This window comes from Mastigoproctus giganteus, chromosome 4, assembly GCF_048544385.1.
Source record: "Mastigoproctus giganteus isolate SK-2022 chromosome 4, ASM4854438v1, whole genome shotgun sequence".
Taxonomy (NCBI): domain Eukaryota; kingdom Metazoa; phylum Arthropoda; class Arachnida; order Uropygi; family Thelyphonidae; genus Mastigoproctus; species Mastigoproctus giganteus.
The window spans coordinates 210,085,147-210,110,803 of NC_143578.1; the positions used below are offsets into that span (position 1 = coordinate 210,085,147).

The 25,657-nt window shown below is 38.5% G+C and overlaps 1 protein-coding gene across 4 annotated transcripts in view; it reads right to left on the reverse strand.

The window, feature by feature from the left end:
• The window catches only part of LOC150087366 (transcription elongation regulator 1), a 329,370-nt gene that overhangs the window by 135,181 nt on the left and 168,532 nt on the right, over positions 1-25,657 (reverse strand). For all 4 annotated transcript variants that reach the window (XM_090371153.1, XM_090371154.1, XM_090371156.1 and 1 more), the window contains 2 exons: positions 14,579-14,787; positions 457-607 (listed from right to left, as the gene is read on the reverse strand). In XM_090371153.1, the coding sequence (XP_090227279.1) occupies positions 457-607; positions 14,579-14,787 (360 nt within the window). The remainder of the gene's footprint in view (positions 1-456; positions 608-14,578; positions 14,788-25,657) is intronic.

Here is a 25,657-nt window from a genome sequence, read left to right on the forward strand (position 1 = left end):
AATTTCATTAACTGGGTTGAAAACTTTATCGAGAATAAGTTATACAAGAAAATTGAAAGTAAAAACAGATAAGGTAAAAAGATTGATGAAATTCCTATATAAAAATTCATTAATCACTGGAATTATTAAACTGCGTAGTTGGGCTATTATTATAATTATGTTTTGTGTTATTAAGTCAGTCCTCTACAGACAAAATGTGTACTTCATCAAGACATACTTCACACCCATTTTAACTGAAATTAAGGGCACACATCTGAGACAACTAAACAAAATAAAGAACAAAATTAAAATTACACTCAAAATAATCATGTATCCCTGTTTCACTGCAATTTTAAACAGTGATTTAAAACCTTTATCCCTAAAAGAAGAAAATAAATTGATAAATACACTATAAGTAATATGGTCCAAGTTATTTTCACACAGCTGATTTAAAACAACTGGATAAATTAGACCGACCTTTTCCCTCTGAGTGGAGCGCTCTTCTCTTTCCTTTTTACGCAAATCTTGCAGAAAATCATTAAACATGCTTTCTCTTTCACGCATCTTTTCAATATTTTTGAAACGTTCATCCTTTCCATACTTCTGAGCAAAATCACTGAAAGTCGACCTACAAAATATAATTGAAATTATCCATTATTAAGTGCAAACAGTTCAATTCAAGTAGAAGGCAAACTGACTTACAGAATAAGCTTAACATATAATTAAATCAAGCCGAATTGGGCTTATATAACAAAGCTTGTTTCCAATATCTTCATTTATATACTGAAATAAAGATATTAAAAACAAGCTAGGAACACAACACATTTTTTAAGCTGAAGGAAATTATACAAAATGACAAAAATATACAGTCAAACTCAGTTATAACAAGATCCAAAAGGCTACTGAATAATGCTCACTAACATGTTCATAGCTACCTATACAGGAATACCTTGCATAGCACGGTTAATTCGTGCCAAAAAAATACCGCACTATGCGAAACTGCGCTGATCAAGGTATTATTAGTATGTATTTTAATGTAATGCATTCCGACAATTTGATTATATGGGTCAAGTTGCAAAAATATAAGGTGTTTGTTTACTATAAATTGATGCACACGAAGTTCTAGCAAAAAAAGAAACTAAAATGATAAAAATGAAAAATACTAGTAAGTACAGTAGAAATGATTTTTATTGTAGTAGGTACATACCAAAAGAATATAAGTGAAGTATGTACTGTATTTTTATTTTGAAAAATAACTGATAGAAAAATAGCTTAGTTTGCACAGTTTTTTCTTCTTTTTATCTGCATACATCTCTTTATAACATAGAATGCCATTTTGCAACACCTGCCTTACTTTCATACCTCGTTCGATGTTTGGATCTAGAACACTCAGCGTCATTACATTTCTTCTTTCCGCTCATATTTGCATATAAAGGTGTAAAGTTTTTAAAAAGTAATCTTTAATAAAAATACACAGCGAAAAATATTTGCACAGCTTATGCACAATCAACGACCTCAACGCTCGGAATCTAGAATGTTTACTAATGTATGAATGCTAGCAGGAGTCCGTATATAATGGGAGTTTCGACAACAGTCAGAATGGCCTTGAATCCATAACGCACTGGCCCACGTGCTGGCACGTGGGCCAGTGCGTTATGGATTCAAGGACACATACATATCAAATGTATTGGTGCGTAATGCAGTTATTTATTTATTATTATTTATTTATTTATTTATTATTATTATTATTTTTTTTTTTTTCAATTTGTAAACCATGCTATAGTGAAACCCGCGCTGTTCGAAACCGAGCTATGCAAGGTATTCCTATATTTATTAAGAGTGTATTCCTCTGCAATTAGCACAATTCATAATATTTATTAATTTTTATTATTCCTCAAGTATTTTTAGGAATCAAATGATTTTTGGACCCAAAACAAAAGGGAGACCCATTTATGTCAGTGGCATGTGTAACAAATTTTTGTTGAATGCATATTCATGGGAAGTATAGTGTTTACAGTTGCTGTGCTTTTGCACAGCATATAGAAGCCCTGAACTCAAATCCTGTCAAGATCCAAGAAAGTTTTCTGGGCTTTTATCACACTGTACCTCAATCAGTTAGTCACAGGCGAGAGGGTGTATGGTTATTATCTCACACAAACTCACAAATTAAGTTTTTGGCAATTTATACTAATGCCACATAGCCTCAGTTGCCTGGATGGTGGTGGGGGGGGAGGTATGATAAAATCATTGTTTTTCTAGAATTCAGAAATTCTAGTTTTTTATCCAGCAAAACAAGGACATAACTATAGAAGACATCAATTTGCAGATTTACTGACGATGCAGATTCTGAGCACTTAGTTGCTTGGCAAGAAATAAATCATAGTTTAGTAAAGAACCCCCCCCCTCCCCCAAGTTTTTTATCTAAAAAAACAGGCAACCAACCTGAAAATGCACACAATTCAGAGATATAATACACTAATCTAATTAGAGGTATGTGAAGAACAGTGAGAAAAGGCCACAAATTAGAACTAAATTTCAAAGTGTCTAGAATTTTGCATAGGCATGATAACAGGAGGTACAATGAAAAGCTGCACAAGACTCATTGGGTACACAATTTTTCTTTCCATGACCTGTAATTGTTACAAAGAGGAACTGTTTTTTTTTATTGAAATAGAAGAGGTGCAAGAACATCAAGGCAGTGTTAGATGGGTGAGACCTACAAGATATGAGCCTTTTTTGGCTGTCATTAAACTATTAGTCTGCATATCCCTCCTTTCGGTAGGAGATACACAGACTAATAGTTTAATGACAGCCATAAGCATAAGATGGTTCTGCAGTGGCAATGGGTGTAACAGCTGTGTTTAAATGCTCTCAGTTTATTAAAATTTGGTGGTTTGAAGCATAAAAAAACTGAAAATACATCTTACCGTAGGGAAGAAGAGATAAAGAGGATTCATTATTATATATATTTTATGTCTGAGTGGTAAATATTTAGGCTCTAAGACTAAAATAAAACTTTAATAACGGTTAGCATGTTTGAAGAATACTAAAGATTATGCAGCTGTTTAATGATAATAAAAGGAATTTAAATTTTGAAATATAGGAGTGAATATTTAAAAACATATGAAATTAGTGTCACCTTATGAATAAATTTACTGACTGAAGTTATAAAAATTAATTGTGCAAATATACTAGGTGGGAGTGCTGTGCATTAGGGGAGAACTCAGGGTGGCTGTTGTCCTCTGAATCACAGCCTTTTGAAATGCACTGTTTGTTTGTTGGAGCAATCAGGAACGGGACATGATATTGCCAAGGGGAATGTCTGTATGTGCACGATGTAAGGAGTGTGAGAAATTCGGCGCCAACTCAGCGTTGTTATCGGCCTATACGAGAGCTTGAAGGACAGGGTGGATGCCCTCGAAGGATTTAAATTGAGGAGCCCATCAAGCTCTCAGCTGCCCACATCAATGCCAGAGCTTGCACTACGACATCACGCAACACAGCGGCAACTCCCAAGGCAGAATGCACTGGTCCCAAAGGAACTAGTTGTTGTCGGTGACTATTGTCAGGGAAATGGGGAACATATTGTGCAAAAAGGATAGGTGGAACAGGACCAGGATATGTCTGCCATGGGCAAATGTTGATAACGTAGAGCAGATATCTTTTAAGGGCACAAAGGGTGATATTGTTGTACACGTTGGCACTAATGATATTAAGAGGAGACCAGCGGAATTACTTAACAAGTACAGGTCAATGTTGAAAAAAAGCTGTGAGTTATGGATGAATTTGAAAGCGTCTGCAATTTTGCTCAGACACGATAGGAGGGAGTATATGATGACAGCCTTGTCGATCAATTAGGCCATGGAGAGATTGTGAAAGGCTCAAGGGGTAGAATTTTTCTCAGCCTGGTCTGTGCTTGTTAACAGGAAAGACTACTTCTCAGGGATGGGATACATTAAAATAGAAAGGGTGCAAGAATATTTGCTGATGCTATCGAGGCAGAGTTAGGTGAGTCAGAAAACTGCTAGCTTTGGGGGGGGGGGGTATACACGGACTAATAGATTAACAGTAGCCACTAGCAGAGGTGAAAGTGATTCTTGCACTGCTTCTTTTGAAATGCATTTGAGCAGTAGCCTGGAAAGCAAGGCAATGGGATTTCCAGAACTGCTGGGAATCATAGTGGAACAATTAAATTTTTTCTGTTTATACTCCGGCACGACAACCAAGTCAGTAGAGTTTACAATAAATCGTCAATACAAATATTTATCGCATTTAGTAGTCACGGGCTTCAACCACGGTCTACTCAAGGAACGCATGCGATGCACTCTCGCTCCTGACCACTCGGCTATGTCATACACGAGCTGTGTTAGGGTAACTAAGAGTAGAAATAGGTGCTTGTATATTTGCATGTACACCAATGCTAGGAGTATAGTTAATAAATTTGATGAGCTTGAAGTGCTAGTCAAGACATCAAAGGGTAGATATTCTTGGGATATCAGAGACGTGGTGTCACACAGACATAAGCAGTGCAGAATTGGAATTTGGGGAGTACAATGTGTACAGAAAGGATAGACAGGACAGGAAGGGAGGAGGGGTTATACAGTTAGTTAAGAAACACATAAAATCTAAGGAAGTGCATCCAATTGATGTTGGTGGACAATGCTATTATTTGGTTGATTTTTTTTTTTTTTTTAGGAGCATTAGCAACTAAGGCCATACTGCTACAGGTATATGCTGTGGTCATTCAGTGACATTTACACATCCTCCATAGTGGCTCACGAGCTCGAACCTCGGTGTAATCAAGAATTGTGTGCTATGCACAGCTGCTCCTGCCCACCTGACTATGGAGGCGCCGTGGACAATGCAATGCTAAGTCTGTTTGGTGTGACATAAGCACTGAGAAAGGAAAAATGAGAGTAGGTGTGTGTGTTATAGGCCTAATGAATCTGATGAGTATAATGAGCAATTGTGCACAGAAATAGAGTGGGACAGTAAATCAGAGTGTCTTATAATGGGGGATTTTAATTTTCCAGAGATTGACTGGAATTTGTGGGTTGGTCACTCACACACTAGCAAGGCTTTTGTGGATTTACTGGACGATTGTTTTCTACAGCAGCATGTTTGGGAGGCAACTAGAGGGGGAATATTCTTGATCTGATTATCAGTAGTGATTCCTCATGCAGTAAGAATCTGCAGATAAAGGAACCACTAGTAGTAACCAATGGTGGCAGTGATCACAGTGTGCTGAAGTGGGATTTACTTAAAGAAGTAATTACCATCAGGGGTAAAGGGAAGGTTTTTGCTTTTGTAAAGTTAACTACAGTGGTCTGAGACGGTATTTAAATTCTATACAGTAGGACCAATTGATGATGTCACCAACAGCAAATTCGAAATGGGAAGCATTCAAAGAATTAATCTTGGAAGCTACTAGGCTTTATATACCAACTAAGAAATACTGTTCAAGATTTACGCCTAAATGGATGTCAGATGAACTAATAAGACAATGTGGCAGGAGAAAAAAAATGCATGGGATACATATAAATTAACAGGTGACACAGAAGCCTATGGTAGATATAAACTGGTCTGTAATGAAGTCACAAAGGAGATTAGGCAGGCAAAGGCAGATTATGAGAAATTTTTGGCAAACGATGCAAAGTAAAACAGCAAAGAGTTCTTCTTTATTTAGGTAAACTCTAGAAGGAAGTGGATGAATCAGATTGGTCCACTTGATATTGATGGCTCTACTGTTGATGATCCTGCCCAGGCAGCTAACAAACTAAATGAATATTTTGCATCTACATACACATGGGAGGAGTTATTCAGGGAGGGAATGCCAGAGGTGTATTAAACTCCGGCAGTAAGTTAGATAATCTTGTAATAACTGAGAGTAAAGTGGAGGAGAAACTATTGAAGATAAACATAAGAAAGGCACCCAGGGTGGATGGAACCTATCCAGTTATATTAAAGGAGGCAGCAAAGGAAGTAAGCCATAATTAGTAGCCATAATTATGAGAGCTTCCTTGGACTCAGAGGAGGTACCCATGGACTGGAGACGTGCAAATGTGACCCCAATCCACAAAAGTGGATAAAAGGGGGGTACAGGTAATTACAAACCTGTTAGTTTAACTTCTGTTCCAGGGAAATTAATGGAGGCACTGGTGATATAAGCACTGCAGAATCATCTAGACAAGACTTCAGTTATAGCTGAAATCTTGTCTAGCATGTGTCTGTTAAGGGGAAGTCTTGTCTGACTAATTTGATTGGATACTATGATGTAGTCAAAAAGGAACTGGATGCAGGGAATAAATTCGATATCATATATTTGGATCTTAGAAAGGTTTTGATAATGTTGCACATGGAAGACTGCTGCACAGATTGGAGCAGTGTGGCATTGGAGGCAAATTGCTGCTATGGATAAATAAAGGGATGGTTGAGTGGGAGAACACAGAGTGGTAATCAATGGACACTGCTCTTTGTGGACTAATGTTATTAGTGGAGTCCCCCAGGGTTCAGTGTTAGGTCCATTGTTGTTTTCTGTATTCATCAATAATATTGATGATGGTATATCAGGCTTAATGTCCAAGTTTGCAGACGATACAAAGGTCGGCAGGGTTGTTAATGACACTAATGACAGTACGCTGCTGCAACAGGATCTAGAAAAGTTGAGCAGATAGGCTGAGAGATGGCAACTGAAGTTTAAAATTGACAAATGTAAAGTACCGGACATGGGAATCAGTAACCCCAGAGTAATCAAGTGTGTGGTACTACACTGACAGTGGTAGAGAGTTAAAAGGACCTGGGGGTAATTGTGCAGGCAGATATGAAGTTCTCTGAGCAGTGCAGACGGTCTGCAAGAGTAGCTTATGGTGTCTTGTCAACGATATACAGGAATTTTTCTAGCAGGATTAAGGAGGTGATTATCCCCTTGTACAAGGCAATGGTCTGGCCACTTCTTGAGTACTGTATACAGGTCTGGAGGCCTCGTTTTAAGAAGGATGTCGAGCTGTTGGAACGAATACAGAGGACAAGTTTAGTGGATGGAACAAAGGGTTGCTCTTATGAAGAAAGGCTTAGGTTTTGCAAATTGCAGTGTCTGGAGACTAGGCACCTGCGAGATGATCTGATTGAGGTGTATAAAGCCTTGAATAGTTTAAGTATGCTCAATATTGATGGGATTCTTCCTCTTGCTCAGAATAATCACCTGAGAGGGCATAAATTGAAATTGAGGAAAGACCGTTATAGGATAGATGTGCAGAGCTTTGCCTTTAGCCAGCGGATGGTTGATTGCTGGAACAAACTTCCATCTGTCATTGTGGAAGTTGATAGCTTAAACAGATTCAAGGCAGAACTGGACAAACATTTTGAGCGAGTGGATGGGTAAAAGGTTTGTTGTTGTTTCTGTTTTTTTTTTTTTTTTTCTTTTTTTGGCTGATGCTATATAAGCTTGCTTTCTTACATTATGTGTTCTTGCTAATGCTAATATTGAAAAAAAAATAAAAAATAAATAAATATTTATTTATTTAAAAATAAATGTTTTGCTGGATATAAATTTATATTTATATCCAGCAAAACAGGGTCGTAAAATGAAAAGTTGTAAAACAAGACCAAATTATAATGTAACTGAATGAGATAGGTCCCAAAATATTCCCAAGTATGTACTAATATTTCTGTTCTTTATAAATAATTAAATATTTTAAACATTTATTGCACATGTTTTATTTATACTTATGCATAAAACAATTAATAAAATAAAATTTTAACTTATTTTGGTCCTGTGGAGTCATCGCTTCAGTACGCATTTACTTCACTGATATTTTATGCAAAATGGTAATGGGGCGACATTAATGGGAGGTTCCTGGTTGAGCGTCATCGGGTTCCTTTCCTTTCTTTGTCAAGAACTGTAGTATTGACAACTGGCATGACTTCTTACTTCTTTCTTCCAAGATGTTATAGTAGGGCTTTAACATCATGTTGACACTTCTTTGGATGCCATGGCTACGTTCCCAATCAGGATCATTATCACAAAGTTCATCAAATGCATTACAAATTTTGGCAAAAGCACTATGTTTTGTTTTTCCTGTTCTGATTGGCTCCAACTCTTCCACTCCATCTGGTGTGTCAGCCTCATGTTGCTGAAGTCACACAGTCAGATTCTCCAATTCCTACCTCGAAAGTGGCTCACCATGACTCTTCAACAACTGGTCAACATCATCTGGGTCAATGTTGTCAATGCCAACTTCCTTAGCCATGCAAGAAACATCTTTAGCCACTTCCGAAAATGGCTCAATCCTTACAAAATCAATCACTGCTTCAGGCCACAATTTACGCCCAGACACCATTCATGCAGGACTGTGACACTTCCTCACAGGCAGAATCAATGTTTGTGATGGCATTCAGAATGTTATACGACTTCCAGTAGTCCCTAACAGTTATATCAGGCTGCACAGCCTCAACAATCCCTTTGAAAGTTTTACGCAAATAATACACCTTAAAGGTCGCAATTACACCCAGGTCCATCGGTTGCAAAAGTGAAGTTGTGTTGAGAAGCAAATACACAACCCCAACTTCCAAATGGTCATTGTGCATTTCTTGGAGGTTGGCTGGGTGTCCTGGGGCATTGTCCAGCACCAACATGATTTTGGGAGTCAAGACATTTGCTGCACAAAACTGAGCAACCTCTGGACAAAAGTACAAGGTGTACCATTTGCTAAAAATTATCTGAGTCACCCACGGCTTTTGGTTAGAGTGCCAAAACACAGGAAGTCGTGTCTTCACCATGCCTTCTGTACACGGGGCATCTCTGAATGATATACCAACACCAGTTTGAGTTTAAATGTTCCAGATACATTGCCACCCAGAAGCAATGTCACCGATCTTTTCCAACCTTGAAACCAGGGGAAGACCTCTCCTCACAGGCGATGTACATCCTACTTGGCATTTTTTTCCAATAAAGTCAATTTTCATCCACATTAAAAACTAAATCAGGGTGGTAGTTGCCTTCATCTATTAAACATTTAAATTCAGAAGGATACTTTCCGCCCACTGCAATCTGAGCACTAGCAGCTTCATCAGACACTTTCACATTGTGAATTTTAGAATGGTCTTTAAACCGATGAAACCACCCTTTTTTGGCTGTAAATGTTTCATTGCTACGAGACTCCTCACATATTTCATCAAATAACGAATTCACCTTGTCCAGAATTTACGCCTGTGTAACAGGAACGTTATTTTGGTTCATATCATCAACCCACAACACTAACAATTTTGCCATTTTTTTTCCTTTTTCTATTGTCTCACTGCATGAATAAGTTGTTCTGGAGGATGACACATTTGTTAGCCCTGCGCGCGCGTGTGTGTGCGTGCTTTATTTTATCAACATCGTTCACAATCGTTAATACAGTAGTAGTGGTATGTGATGCAAGAAACAAATGTATGAGCTTATGCAGCATCAGCCAAGGAAAATAAAATTACAAAACAATGTCTGTCCAGTTCCTCCTTAAATTTATTTAACCTATCAACTTCCACAACAACAGATGGAAGTTTGTTCCAGCAATTAACCACCCGCTGGCTAAAGGCAAATTTCCGCACATCTATTCTACATCTGTCCTTCCTCAATTTCAATTTATGCCCCCTTAGGTTTGTAATCAGAACAAGTGGAAGAATCCCATCAGAATTCAGCGTGCTCAACCCATTCTAGGCCTTATACACCTTAATCAGATCACCTCGCAAGTGCCTAGTCTCCAGCTGCTGCAATTTGCAGAACTTAAGCCTCTCCTGATAAGAGGATCCCCTTCATTCCCCTCACCAATCTTGTTGCCCTTCTCTGTACACACTCAAGAAAATCTACACCCTTCCTAAAATGAGGCCTCCAGACCTGCACGCAGTACTCAAGGCGTGGCCTGACCATTGCCTTATACAGAGAGACAATCACCTCCTTTTCCGTGTTAGCAAAATTCCTATATATCATTGACAACACCCCAAGACCTGCCCTGGCAGCCTGTCTGCATTGCTCAGAAAGCTTCATATCTGACTACACAATTACTCCCAGGTCTTTTTCATTTTCTACCACCTTAAGTGTAGTACCACACAGTTGGTACGTTTCTCTGGGGTTACTTCTACCCATATGCAGTACTTTGCATTTTTCAATGTTAAACTTCAGTTGCCACTTCTCAGCCCATCTGCCCAAATTTTCTAGATCCTATTACAGTAACACACTGTCATTAACAACCCTGCCAACCTTTGTATCATCTGCAAACTTCGATACCAAGCCTGATATACCTTCATCAATATCATTGATAAATATACAAAACAACAGTGGACCCAACACCGAATCCTGTGGGACTCCACTAATAAAATTAGTCCACAAAGAGCAGCACCCATTGATTACCACTCTCTGTCTTCTCCCACCCAACCATCCTTTTATCCATTGTAGCAACTTACCTTAATACCATTCTGCTCCACTTTGTACAGCAGTTTTCCATGCACAACAGTATCAAAATCTTTCCTGTAATCCAAGTATATGATATCAAAATTATTTTTTGCGTCCAGTTCCTTTGTAACCACATCATAATAACCAATCAAATTTGTCAGACAAGACTTACCCTTAACAAACCCATGCTGTGTCTCAATTATTGCTGCAGTCTTGTCTAGATGATCCTGCAATGCATCTTTAACAAGTGACTCCATTATTTTACCTGGAACAGAAGTTAAACTAACTGATCTGTAATTACTTGTGTGACCCTTCGATCCCCCTTTGGAATTGGGGACACATTTGCACATCTGCTGTCCATGGGTACCTCCCCTGAGTCCAGGGAAGCTCTCATAATCATGGCTAAGGGTTTGCTTACTTCCTTTGCCGCCTCCTTTAATATAACTGGATAGATCCCATCCACCCCAGGTGCCTTTCTTATGTTTAACTTCAACAATTTCTCCTCCACTTTGTTCCCAGTTATTACAAAATCATTAAGCACCCTGTTACAATTTGATAACCATGTGGCATTTTCAAACCTTAATAACTCCTCATGTGTGAATGTAGATTCAAAATACGCATTAAGTTTGTTTGCTATCTGAGCAGGATCATCAACAGTCGAACCATGGATATCCAATGGACCAATCAGATTCATCCCATTCCTTTTAGAGTTTATATAAGTAAAGAAATCCTTGCTATTTTTCGTAGCATTGTTTGCCAATGATTTCTTGTAACCTGCCTTTGCCTGCCTAACCTCCTTTGTTACTTGATTACAGACAAGCTTATATATATATATCATAGGCTTCTGTGTCGCTTGATAATTTATATGCATCCTATGCATTTTTCTTCTCACCAACGAGTCTCATTAGTTCATTTGACAACCATTTAGGACTAAACCTTGAACAATATTTCTTAATAGGTATGAAACGTTTAGTAGCTTCCACTATTAATTCCTTCAATGCTTCCCACAGAATTTACTGTTGGTAACATTGTCAGTTGATCCCACTGTATAGAATTTAAAAACTGTCTGAGACCACTGAATTCACCTTTACGGAAGCAAAAACCCCTTCCTTTACCCCTGATGGTAATTATATCTTTAAGTAAATCCCATATCAGTACACTGTGATCACTGCCACCTAATGGTTCCTTTATCTGCAAATTCTTAATACACGAATGATCACTGCTGATAACCAGATCAAGAGTATTACCCTTATATAATATGGTAATTATTATACTTAAACTTAATGCCTTACACGCATCCAGCCAATGCTCACCAGACCCCATGCAATGAATGACATCCGTTTTCTCCTTAATTTTTAGTGTTTTTTTTATGATCTTTGTAAATCCCACATCAGTACACTGATCACTGCCACCTAATGGTTCCTTTATCTGCAAATTCTTAATACACGAATGATCACTGCTGATAACCCGATCAAGAATATTACCCTTAAATAATATAGTAATTATTATACTTAAACTTAATGCCTTACACGCATCCAGCCGATGCTCACCAGACCCCATGCAATGAATATAACGTTAAATATATAATGTGAAGCACTGCAATGGAGTGACGTGACTAAACAGGAATAGCTACATATCTGCATTTTCAGATAATGTAGGTGTTATACATAGAGTCACATCCGGTTTGGTACTGCAATCAATTGTTGTTGTTATTTGGTTTTTAGGAGCATTAGCAACTAAGGCTATATTGCTCCGGGGATATGTGGTAGTCATTCCCTGACCTTTCCACATCCTCCATATTTGGTGGTCATGGACTCGAACCCCGGTCTAATCAAGAAGCATGTGCTACGCACTGCTGCTCCTGCCCACCTGTCTACGGAGGCACTCTGCAATCAATTGCATAATGGCTGGTGATGTGATATCAGCTGCCAATATATATCATAAATTTAAGTCAGTAGTTCCATCTGTACTGTTAAAATTGAATTCAAATCCACTTTTCTCAAACTAATATCACTATCCTATTCATTTTCAATCACTAAATACTCCCACATTGGCTCTATGCACATTTTTTGCTCTATGCTCACATTTTTTGTGGTACATGTTACTGGAGTTACTACATCACAATATAAAATACATTATAATGAGTGAAAAATTAACATAAATTATTTTATTCTGTGCTGTCACTTTCTAGCAATAAGAATAATTTCTAAATTCTTATAAATGTCCACTGCACACGAAACTGTTCTAGAACACACAGAACCAATACTTATACAGCAAACCACGGAACTTCTGGAATACTGGCAAATGGGTTAAGGTAGTCACAAAGGAATTTCATGTGGGGAATAACTTGACATAATTACTTTAGATTTTAGAAAATAAATTTGCCATGTTCTACCTGAACATCTTTTGCATAAGATGGAAAAGTGTGACAGTGGGAGAGGGGTGCTCCAGTGTATAAAGAGATAGTATCTGGTATAACACAAAGGATGATTAAAAATAGGTAGTGCTCTGAATGAATCAGTGTTACGAATGGGATACCTCGGGCTTCTCTGCCAGGGCCCTTGTTGATTTTAATCTTCATTAACAATACAGTTGCTGTTATTGTAAGTTTTGTGTCACAATTTGCTGATGACATTAGGTTAGGCCAGCAGTTCCCAAACTGTGTGCCGCGGTTTGGGAACTGCTGTCCCTTTCAGTGTACATAATCATCTAATAAACAACTTATTAGGTTTTAAAAACTTTCTCTAACATTACTTTTACATTCAGATGTTTTCAAATTTGGATATTATTTCTAAACATTATTAATGTAAATAAAAATGGAAAAAAGAGAAAAGTAATTATAAACTACCTTTGCTGTTCAATTTCTGTGAATCCTTAAGCTTCGTGGTTATATAATAAGGACATGAATATTAAATGTTTAAAGTAGACAGCTTTAATAATTGATCAACATTATGTAACATAATGTTATTATTTAATAATCTATTATGCAATGCAGTTAAATTGTTTTAGTATGCATAAACGTTTTCAAAATATTGAAAGATTAAATTGAATTATTAAAATTTTCTAGTGACGACTGACTGAGTTAAAATAAATTTATTGAAATAAATAAATAATATATACATAAAATACTAAAACAAGGATAAAATATAAAATGCAATATGATAAAAGTGTTAAAATACACAGTAGCTTTTGAGACAAAGTGCCTCTTCATCAGCTTAGTCGGTGAATGGTGTACTTCAGTTTATATTTTTGGTTACAATAGAAAAAGTCAGCTGAGCATGATCATTTGTTCTACTGACACCAGCTGAGCCTGGTGTCGGTAGAACAAAATTACACACACGTGATGATCGCCAATGCTCATCGCACTTCAAAACAGTACAATCCATAATGGGGTGAAAGTGTGGTTCTTGTATGTGCAGTGTCTCAAGTCATGAGCACTGGCGGTAATCATGCGTATAGTCGACAATTTCAATATCCCATTGGGGATCAAGATTGTGCTGCTCAACCCAACAATCCTCGGTGACCATGGAGCATTCAAAACTAGCAGTTCGGAGAACCACCTCATGTTCAATATCCCATCGAGGATCAATGCGAGATCTCCGACAGGATATTGAAATCATCGACTATTCATGTGATTACCGCCAGCGCTCATGACTTGATTCACTGCACATAGCTAGCAGTAATAGTACTACGAATCACACTAGGGGAGTGCACTTGCACCCCATTATGGAATGTACTATTTTGCAGTGCAATGAACACTGGCAATCATCACTTGTATGTAATTCTGTTCTTCCGATACCATCCTCGTGATACATGATCATGCTCAGCTGACTTTTGCTATTGTAACCAACAATATAAACTGGTGTACACCATTCACCGACTAAGCTGATGAAGAGGCACTTCATCTCGAAAGCTACTGTGTATTTTAACGCTTTTATTATATGGTATTTTAAAGCTTTTACCTTATTGTATTTTAATGCTTTTATTTTAAATTCTATCTCTGTTTTAGCATTTTATGTATATATTATTTATTTATTTCAATAAATTTATTTTAACTCAGCTGGCTGGTCATCGCCACAAAATCGTACGATATGCAACCCGAAGCTCAAGACCTGTTTTCCAATAAAAGTGAATTTTAATCTGCAAGGAAAACAAAAGTATTATAATTACTTGCTGTTCAGAGATGCCTCTTCTAAAAGTCTCCTGAAATCTTCTTTCCTTTCCTTCATTTTGTTCCGCTTTTCCCTCCGTTCCTCTTCTGCACGTTCTTTTACATACCTTTCAAACACTTGCTTCCTTTCCTTTGATGTCAGCAACAGATATCTTGGATCAAAAACTATCTTATGAAGTTCCTTTTCCCAAGTTGAAAATGCAGACACCTGTGTAAAACAAGCATTCATGAAAGACTCCTACAAGTACGATGTAAAAAAAAACAGCATAGGAAGGGAAAGAAAATGGGATAGAGAAGAAAAATCCTTGACAGAGATACATAACTGAAGGTACAAAAAATGCATTCATAAATGGTCCTTGAGGTTGTCACAGACATTCTCTCAGATATGCCAGACAAGCTGTTCTTGCTGCCTGGGAGTCTAAAACGCTGATGGAACTGATATTCGGGTGACACTTAAGTCAAGTGGACCCAATTTCGGCGAAGTCCGGACGGTCTATGACAGCCAAATCCTCTGCTTGCACCTTCACGATGGTGGGACTGTTAGTAATCCTGGGTATAACCTCCATGCACAATTACATGGTAGTTGACCACCCAGGTGTGAACCAACGTAAGCAGGGGTCGAGGTGTGGCGCCCACACCATATGGAGGAACGCCGCCCCTCTATGTTACCAGGCAGTACTAGGTGGTAGATGACTCTCATCAACCGGTGAAATACCATCACTTTGCTTATTGGAGGCTTGAAGTGGTGGAACCCATGTTTAGTCTCTAGAGCTAAGTTCCGGCCAACCCTTCCCTATCTCTTCCATCATGCAGTATGATTGATGATTTTTGAGGTTATGATGAATGTCGTGGCGAGATCCAATATTCCTTACATTTCGAGGGTACAGCTCTAAAACGGTGTTCACAGGCCGGCCGCTAGTTAGTACACTGGACTGAACCTATTGGTAACTCTCTAGGAAGCTTCCGGATCAGCTAGTGTATAATCTTGCTACCTCTACTCTGCCAGATAGTGACTGGAGGTAGTCCGAGTAGTGTATATGCGGGGAGCATTGTCGAGGCCATGTTATGTCAAGGATCTGGGTATATTCTTACCACATGTACGCCACATCCAAAAATTTCATTACTTCATACAGCATGTCCCACCCACTTTTTCTTACTATTGAATACACCATGAATTGTCAAAATAATAGAGCAAGCATATCTGCGAAAAGATCTAAATCTCCCAAGGACTTCCTAATTCATTTCACAAATATACGTGGTCTCAATTCTAATCTCAACGATGTCCATTTCCACTTGCAGTCTTCCAAACCTCATGTACTTTTTCTGACTGAATCTCAGTTATCAGTTGATTCAACTACTGCTCATCTCAGATGTCCAAATTATTTGCTGTATGATTCCTTTCGCCTCAAAGGTGGTACTTGTGCATATGTCCGTTCTGATATTCCCTGTCAGAGACTTGGCAATTTGTAATCTCCTCTCTTTGATCTTCTCTGGCTTAAAATCTCTCTACCTCATTGTGTAAAATTCATCTGTTGTCTCTACCGTTCTCCCAACTCCACTAATCACTTGGAGCTCTTTGACTTCCTCTCTTTGCAACTTGACTTTCTCCAGTCCAACTTTCCTAACAGAGAGGTAATTTTCCTTGGTGATTTTAACGTTCACAACTCCAGCTGGCTTCCGTTTTCTAGTCACATCGACCCAGCAGGTCGAGATGCTGAGGCTTTTGCAATTACTAATGGCCTTGCACAGATTGTTCATTTACCTAGAAGAATACCGGATAATCCTAATCATACAGCCAACACGCTTGATCTTTTTCTCACAAACAACCCTTCTAAGTACACGGTCGAAGTGAGAGGTCCTTTAGGCACTTCAGATCACAACTTGGTGATTGTCTCTTCTCCAATGGAGCCTTTATCTCATGGCTATTCCCAACCTCGTGTTGTTTGGCATTATAAGAATGCAAAATTGGATGACCTGCGAGATTTCTTTTCTTCTTTTCCTTGGTCGGATTATTGTTTCAAAACTTCTGATGTCAACGTTTGCTCAGATCGTGTCAGTGAAATTATTCTTGCAGGAATGGAATCCTTTATCCCACACTCCACTTTAAAATCTCGTCCTTTATCTAAATCTTGGTTTTCCCATAAATGTGCTAAGGCTATTCAAGAGAAGAATGTTGCATATCGTAATTGGCTTGTTTCTAATTCTTCAGTTTCATTTTCTGCCTACACCAAAGCTCGCAACAATTGTAAAGCAGTTATTAATCAGTCCTAACTAGAGTTTGAACAGGCTAAGAGTAGAAAACTTGCTTCTTGCCCTAATGGTAGCCAAGCATTCTGGTCCCTTGCCAAAGCTATTGGCCGCAACTTTTGCCCATCTCTGCTCCCACCTCTGTCCAAACCAAATGGTTCTGTTGTCAGTTCAGCCAAGGATAAAGCTGACCTGCTAGCATCGCATTTTTCTTCAAACTCATATATTAATGATCTTGGTAAAACACCTCCCACCATTCCCAACACACTCGATTCAATGCCTCCTGGGATCTTCCATCAACAGGATGTCAGAAGGATTTTGATGAATCTTGATGCTAAGAAAGCTCCAGGTCCCAATGGTATTTCTCCACTTGTTCTCAAAACCTGTGCTCCTGAACTTACTCCTATTCTTTGCCGCCTTTTTCACTTTATTCCAAAGGTGTTTTTCCTTCTGCTTGGAAATTTGCTCATATCCAGCCAGTTGCTAAAAAGGGTGACAAATCCCTCCCATCCAATTATCGTCCCATTACAATTACTTCTACTCTTTCTAAAGTAATGGAGAAATCAATTAACCGTCAACTCTTAAGCTACCTAGAAATCTTCTGTCTGATCAACGATTGCCATTATGAATTCCGTCAGTGTCAATCCAGTGGTGATGTTCTGGCTTATGTTACCCATTTATGGACTAATTCAATGGAAAGTTTCGGTGAAACACAAGTAGTTGCTCTTGACATCTCAAAGGCTTTTGATCGTGTTTGGCATAAAGGTCTTCTAAACAAGCTTCCATCTTATGGTTTGCCAACTGTTTTTAGTAATTGGTTATCCAGTTTTCTCTCTGATCGCTCACTGAGAGTGATGGTAGATGGTTCTCTGTCTTCTAACTTTTCCACTAATGCCAGTGTTTCCCAAGGTTCAGTTCTTTCCCCCACTCTTTCCCTCTTGTATATTAATAACCTTCTTCCATTGACTGGAAATCCTATCCATAGTTTTGCCGATGATAGCACATTGCATTCCACTTTCCATTTTGAGAAACCTTGCCCTGTTCAATCAGCTTCAACTTCTCGAAAATCTGCTACCAATTCCTTAAATGCCGATCCTCAGGTAATTCTCCAGTGGGGCAAAGACAACTTAGTTGATTTCAACCCTTCTAAAACTCAGTCTTGTCTTATATCTCGCAAAAAGGATTCTTCTGCTCCTATGCATCTTTAGTGACACTCCGATTTCTAGGCAAAATAATATATCTCTTTTTGGGATTACCCTGACTTCTAATCTCTCTTAGCACAAGCACATTAGAAATATTGCTTCCTCTGCATCTAAAAAACTTGGTTTTCTCTTTCGTTCTCGGCGTTACTTTTTTTCCAAATAACTGCTCACTCTGTATAAATTGCAAATCCGCCCTGCCATGGAATATTGTTTCCACATCTGGGGTGGTGCCCTCAAAACCTCTCTCAGGCTTCTTGATTCAATTCAGAAGAGGGCAGTTAGGTTAATTAATGATTCATCTCTGACAGAGTCTCTCCAATCACTGTCTCTTAGACGTACTGTTTCTGCTGCATGCCTCTTCTACAGATACTTCCATGGGCACTGTTCTTCTGAATTGGCTTCTATAATTCCCGCTCTCTCTTTCAAAACAGTCCGAACACGTGCCGCCACCAGCCAACGTTCATTTACTGTCCAACTTCAAACTCACAGAACCAACTTTTCATCTTCCTCATTTATTCATTCAACTGCAGTTTTCTGGAACAACCTTCCTTCATACGTATTTCCTGAAAATTACAGTCTACAGAAGTTCAAATCCAATGTCAACAAATATCTTCTTTCGTCTTCTCAACCTCCAACCCAAGCACGGTACTAGGTACTATAGGTTCTAATACCTCTCGTGTTTTGGGTTTACATAAAAAAAAAAAAAAAACAGAGTGGACATGGAAGAGCCCAAATGGATTAACAACTAATGAAATCGACTTTGTCTTCATTAACAGAAGATATATTGTGAATGATGTTACCATCCTGAACAAGGTAAGAAGTGATCACAGAATGGTAAGATGCACACTTGATATAGAGGTAAGAAAAGAAAGGAAAAACCGACTCGAGTAAATAATACAAAGGTCTTTGAGATAACAGAGGAGGAGAAAAAGCAGTATGTACTGGAACTTAAGAACAAGTTTGAGATTCTGCAGACCGCTCAGGACCAAGATATCGACAAGGAATGTTACAACTTTCTGTAAGTGATAAAACCCAAGAAAGCTATAGGTAAAAAGAAATCCAAAGAAGAAAAAATTAGTCATGAAACACTTGTCAAGATGAACCAAAGACGACAAATGAAAAGCAAGATACACACTGACAAGGAGAAAATTGAGTATACTCAGTTGTGCAAAGCCATTAGAAAGAGACTCAGAGAGGACACAAGAAGATTTAACGCAATAAAAGTAGAACAAGCATTAAGGGAAAACAAAGGACTTAAATCAGCAGCCATGAGCAGCAATACAGAAAGACAAATAATACTGAAACTGAAGAATAGTGATGGTGTACTTATAAATAGCAGAGAAGGCATAATTCAAATAGCAGAAGACTACTATAGAGAATTATACGAGGAGCGAGGGAAAGATTAGTAACACAAATGACATACCCAATATCCTTCCTGATGAGGTAAAACATGCATTGGAAGAAAATGAAGAATCTTCTGTTAAAAAATGAAGAATCTTCTGTTAACAAGCGTCATCACTTAAACTTACAGGAAAACTTCCAAGCTTCAAAGATTACACAGAAGTGGATGCAGACATTGAATGTTTCAGAATGTGCACGAATGAAGAGGAACTCACTGTGGTTGATCAAGAAGTTTCAGTGAGAGATGCCCATCAAGGATTAGAATTTGTAAGTCGATTTTTTCAGGCACAGCCTAACTGTGAAAGTGAAATAACTGATAAAAGTGAAAGTGAAATAACAATTCTCTTGTTAGGTCTTGATAGGTATGTAGTGAAATTTACAAGTTAATTGAAACCTTACTGCACTCTACAACCATAATTTTCTTGTTTAATACTGTAGTACATATAAATAAGATTTTAAACTATATTTTATTAGTAGCATTACATTAAATTTTCAAGCTTTTACTTGTTTTGTTGCTGATTTTATGAACGATCGATATAACGACCGTTTTTCTCACTCCCCTACAGGGTCATTGTATAGAGCTTCGACTGTAGCAGATTTTCATAAGCTAAAGTTCACAGCTTATGAAACTACTATTTTTATCTGGTAAGTGGTTGATGATATTAGAGAATGGAAAATTATTTTCTATTCAATCTTTCAGAGAGAGAGAGAGAGAGAGAGAGAGAGAGAGAGAGAGAGTATAGACAGGAGCTCCCCAGAAAGGCAACACAGTGAGATGTAGTGAAACATTAGACTAGTGCACTTTAGACAAAAGTGAATGCTAGAAATCCATGACTTCTGCAGCTTATCTTCCCTTGAATTCATTCCATTTATTTCCATTTGCACTAATTACTCCACCTCATTGATTTATAAACATTATGGTGATACTTTTTTACTCATTATCACCATATAGCACCTTTTTTACCTACAGGAAATATTGCAACTGAAAAATTGGCTGACACTGCTTAGTAAAAAAAAAAAAAAAAAAGTTAACATTATACTCCCCATATTCAAATTCTGCATCCCTTATGTCTGAGTGTCTTTAATAGCCCCACAATGCCTGCATTTGACAACTTAAACCAGTCTTCAAATTGATCGCATTTCTTTACTATGCAAATATACATTCACATGTTCTTATTCTTAGTTACTATAACAGCGCCCATATATTTACTTGTTCCATGATGACCTACCACATGGTCCAATGTTATTCATTATTTGAATGTGCCAGATACTATGTACAATACATAAAGTGTACTATAATGTTTTTGAAGATGCCTGGTCAACGTGATGAGGAAAAGACCAAACCCTACAGCACTTTATTAAATATGACATAATGAAACAAACTGAACTCAGTTCCCAGAGGCTTTTACTCTCCTTCTTATGGCAGTGAGAGGATCAAAGTGGAAGAAAAGTTTGCAAAGAATCTCTGGGTATAACCAGTTGCATGCACGGAAACTGGACTTGACCTGTTACGATGAAAGATCACTCATTGGCGAAGATAGGATATTAGAGCTGGAAAAGAAAAAAAATGTGAATTGGAATATCATTGGCTTGGTTGAAGCAAGAAGAAAGGAATCACAAGTTTATCAAGTGGAAATCTGCTGTACACCAATGGAAACACTGAAAGGAGCAAAGGTGGAGTTGGCTTTCTGGTCCATAAAGTTATTAAAAACAACATTTTGGAACTCAAAAGTACATCATTAGAGGTGTCAAGACTACTGCTCAGGATTTCTAATCAGTACAGACAAACGTTATAATGATATATGCACCAACATCGAGCCATGATGATGATGATAAAGAGGTTGAAAGAATGTACACCAAAATTGAGAGACTTCTAGATGAACAGAAAACTCACTACACAATTATTATGGGGCAACTCAATTCTAAGGTTGGAAAGAGACTGAGCAGCTCAGAAATGAAAACTATAGGAAATTTTTGAATTGATGAAAAAAATGAAAGAGGTGAAAGACTAGTGGAATTTGCAATGAAATTGACTTCATCCTCACTAACAGAAGATATATTGTGAACAATGTTACTGTCCTGAACAAGGTAAATGTTTGAAGTGATCACAGAAAACAGCAAAGAGTTCTTTAATTATGAAAAAAATCTAGAAGGAATGGGATGAATCAGATTGGTCCACTTAACACAGATGGGATCATCTGTGTTAAGTGGACATCTGCATGAGGGGAACGCCAGAAGTTTATCAAACTCTAACAGGAAACAAAGTGATTTTGTAATAAAGGAGAGCAAAGTGGAGGAGGAACCTGGGGTGGATGAAATCAATTCAGTTATATTAAAGGAAGAAAGCAAGGGAAGTTAGCAAACCCCTAGCCATAATTATGAGAGCATCCTTAGATTCAGGGAAGTTCCCCATGGACTGGAGATGTGAAAATGTATCCCCAATTCACAGAGGATGTTCTAAGAGTGACACAAATAATTATGGACCTGTTAGTTTAACTTCTGTTCTGGGGAAAATAATGTTTCTCTTGGGTTACTGCTACCCATATGCAGTACTTTGCATTTGTCAATGTTAAACTTCAGTTGCCACTTCTCAGCCAATCTGCCTAATTTTTCTAGATCCTGTTACAGTAGCATTCTGTCTTTAGTGTCATTAACAACCCTGCCAACCTTTGTATCATCTGCAAACTTGGACATTAAGCCTGATATACCTTCATCGATATCTGATAAATACACAAAACAACAATGGACGCAGCACCAAACCCCTGAGGACTCAACTAATAACATTAGTGCACGTAGAGCAGTGTCCATTTATTACCACTCTCTGCCATCTCTCACTCAACTAGAGACGGTCGTGTTCCAAGCCGCTAAGTGGATTTTTCTTATTTATTGATTTGAAATTATTGTTTTTCTAAAACTTTTGATTTAAACTTAGTAGTATAACATTATTTTGTGATTTTCTGATTAACTTGGTGTATTTATTCTTTACTCGGCCTTGTAATTGCATAAAAGTATCGGTAAAGGTTTACACGTGTTTCAACTCCGCTACCGTTCGTAATTTTCCCGCCATTGTGATACGATAGTTGTATGCCGTACTAGATAGCGTTAGTTGAACTTCGTTAGCAGTTAAATTGTACGTTTAAATAAATACATATAACGACTTAGATTACAAACGTAATATAATTAATTATATTTAACATAATTAATAACAAACATAATTAATTATAATTAATTAATAAATTAATAGAATCATGACTCAGACCAGAGCAGCAAAGCAAAAGACTCAAGCTAATGGAAGCGCTGTGGCTCAGAGCAGAACTGAGGGGTGCAGTTGTCCTCTGACTCACAGCCTTATAAAATGCACTGTTTGCTTGATGTTTGCAGAGCAATCGGGTACGGGACATGATACTGCCAAGGGGGACGTCTTTGTGTGTGCGCGATGCAAGGAGCGTATCGATATCAGGCAACAACTCGGCGTTCTTGTGGGCCTATATGAGAGCTTGAAGGACAGGGTGGATGCCCTCGAAGAAACTAAATTGAGGGGCCCATCAAGCTCTCAGCTGCCCACATCAACGCCAGAGCTTGCACTTGGGCATCGCGTGACACAGAGGCAACCCCCAAGGCAGAATGCGCTGGTCCCGAAGGAACTAGTAGTTGTTGGTGACTCTATGGTCAGGGAAACGGGGAACATGCTTTGTAAAAAAGATAGGTGGAACAGGACCGGGGTATGTCTGCCAGGGGCAAAGGTTGATGACGTTGTAGAACAAATATCATCTTTTAAGGGCACAAAAGGTGATATAGTTGTACACGTTGGCACTAATAATATTAAGAGTAGGAGAAACGGCAGAATTACTTAACAAGTACAGGTCACTGTTGAACAAAAGCCGAGAATTAGGGTTGAATTTGAAAGTGTCTGCAATTCTGCCCAGACACGATAGGGGGGAGTACATGATGAGAGCCTTGTCGATCAATTCGGCCCTGGAAAGATTGTGCAAGGCTCAAGGGGTAGAATTTTTTTCAGCCTGGACTGTACTTGTTAACAGGAGAGATTGCTTCTACAGGGATGGGATACACTTAAATAGAAAGGGTGCAAGAATATTTGCTGATGCTATCGAGGCAGTGTTAGGTGGGTCGGAAAACTGCTAGCTTGGGGGGAGACAAAGACCAATAGATTGACAGTAGCCACTGGCAGAGGTGAAAGAGATTCTTGCACTGCTTCTATTAGAATGAGCAGAAGCCTGAAAAACAAGATGCATGGTATTTCAGAGACTGCTGGGAGCCATTGTGGTACAAGTAAACACATGGGTTGTGTTAGGGTAGCTAAGAATAGAAACAGGTGCAGGTATACTTGCGTGTACACCAATGCTAGGAGTTTAGTAAATAAATTTGATGAATTTGAGGTATTGCTCAAAACATCAAAGGCAGATATTGTTGGGATATCAGAGATGTGGTGTCACACAGATATAAGGGATGCAGAACTGCAATTTGGGGAGTACAACGTCTACAGAAAGGATAGACAGGATAGGAAGGGGGGGAGGGGTTATGCTATTAGTTAAGAAACACATAAAAACCAAGGAAGTGAAGCCAGTCGACATCGCTGGACAGTGCAGTGTTGAGTCAGTTTGGTGTGACATAAGCATTGGGAGATCAAAATTGAGAATAGGAGTGTGCTATAGGCCTAATGATTCTGATGAGTATAATAAGGAACTGTACAGGGAAATAGAGTGGGCCAGTAAATCAGAGAGTCTTATAATGGGAGATTTTAATTTCCCAGATATTGACTGGAATTTGGGGGCTGGTTACTCACACACTAGCAGGGCTTTTGTGGATTTATTGGATGATTGTTTTCTACATCAGCATGTTCGGGAGGCAACTAGAGGGAGTAATACTCTTGATTTGATTATCAGCAGTGATTCTTCATGCATTAAGAATCTGCAGATAAATGAACCACTAGGTGGCAGTGATCACAGTGTGCTGAAGTGGGATTTACTCAAAGAGGTAAGTACCATTAGGGGTAAAGGGAAGGGTTATTGCTTCCGTAAAGGCGACTACGATGGACTGAGACAGTATTTAAATTCTATACAGTGGGACCAACTGATGATGTTACCAACAGCAAATTCAAAATGGGAAGCATTCAAAGAACTTATCTTGGAAGCTACTAGGCTTTACATACCAACTAAGAAATATTGTTCAAGGTTTAGGCCAAAATGGATGTCAGATGAACTAATGAGGCATATGGCAGAGAAGAAAAATGCATGGGATACTTACAAATTAACACATGACACAGAAGCCTATGATAGATACAAGTTGATATGCAACCAAGTTACAAAGGAGGTTAGGCAGGCGAAGGCAGATTACGAGAAATCCTTGGCAAGGGATGCAAAGAAAAACAGCAAAGAGTTCTTTACTTATGTAAACTCTAGAAGGAAGGGGATGAATCAGATTGGTCCACTTGATATTGATGGGTCAACTGTTGATGATCCTGCTCAGGTAACTAACAAACTAAATGAATATTTTGCATCGACATTCACACATGAGGAGTTATTCAGCAAGGGGAATGCCAGAGGTGTATTCAACTCTAGCAGTAAGCTACAGAATCTTGAAATAACTGGGAGTAAAGTGGAGGAGAAACTGTTGAAGATAAACACAAGAAAGGCACCCGGGGTGGATGGGATCTATCCAGTTATATTAAAGGAGGCAGCAAAGGAAGTAAGCAAACCCTTAGCCATAATTATGAGAGCTTCCTTGGACTCAGGAGAGGTACCCATAGACTGGAAATGTGCAAATGTGACCCCAATTCACAAAGGAGGATCAAAGGCTGACACAAGTAATTATAGACCTGTGAGCTTAACTTCTGTTCCAGGAAAATTAATGGAGGCACTGGTTAAAGAAGCACTGCAGGATCATTTAGACAAGACTTCAGTTATAGCTCAGACACAGGATGGTTTTGTTAAGGGGAAGTCTTGCCTGACCAACTTGATTGGATACTATGATGCAGTCACAAAAGAACTGGATGCAGGGAATAACTTTGATATTATATACTTGGATCTTAGAAAGGCTTTTGATACTGTTGCACATGGAAGACTGCTACACAAATTGGAGCAGTGTGACATTGGAGGCAAATGGATAAAGGGGTGGTTGAGTGGGAGAAGACAGAGAGTTGTAATCAATGGACACTGCTCATCGTGGACTAATGTTATTAGTGGAGTTCCTCAGGGCTCAGTGTTGGGT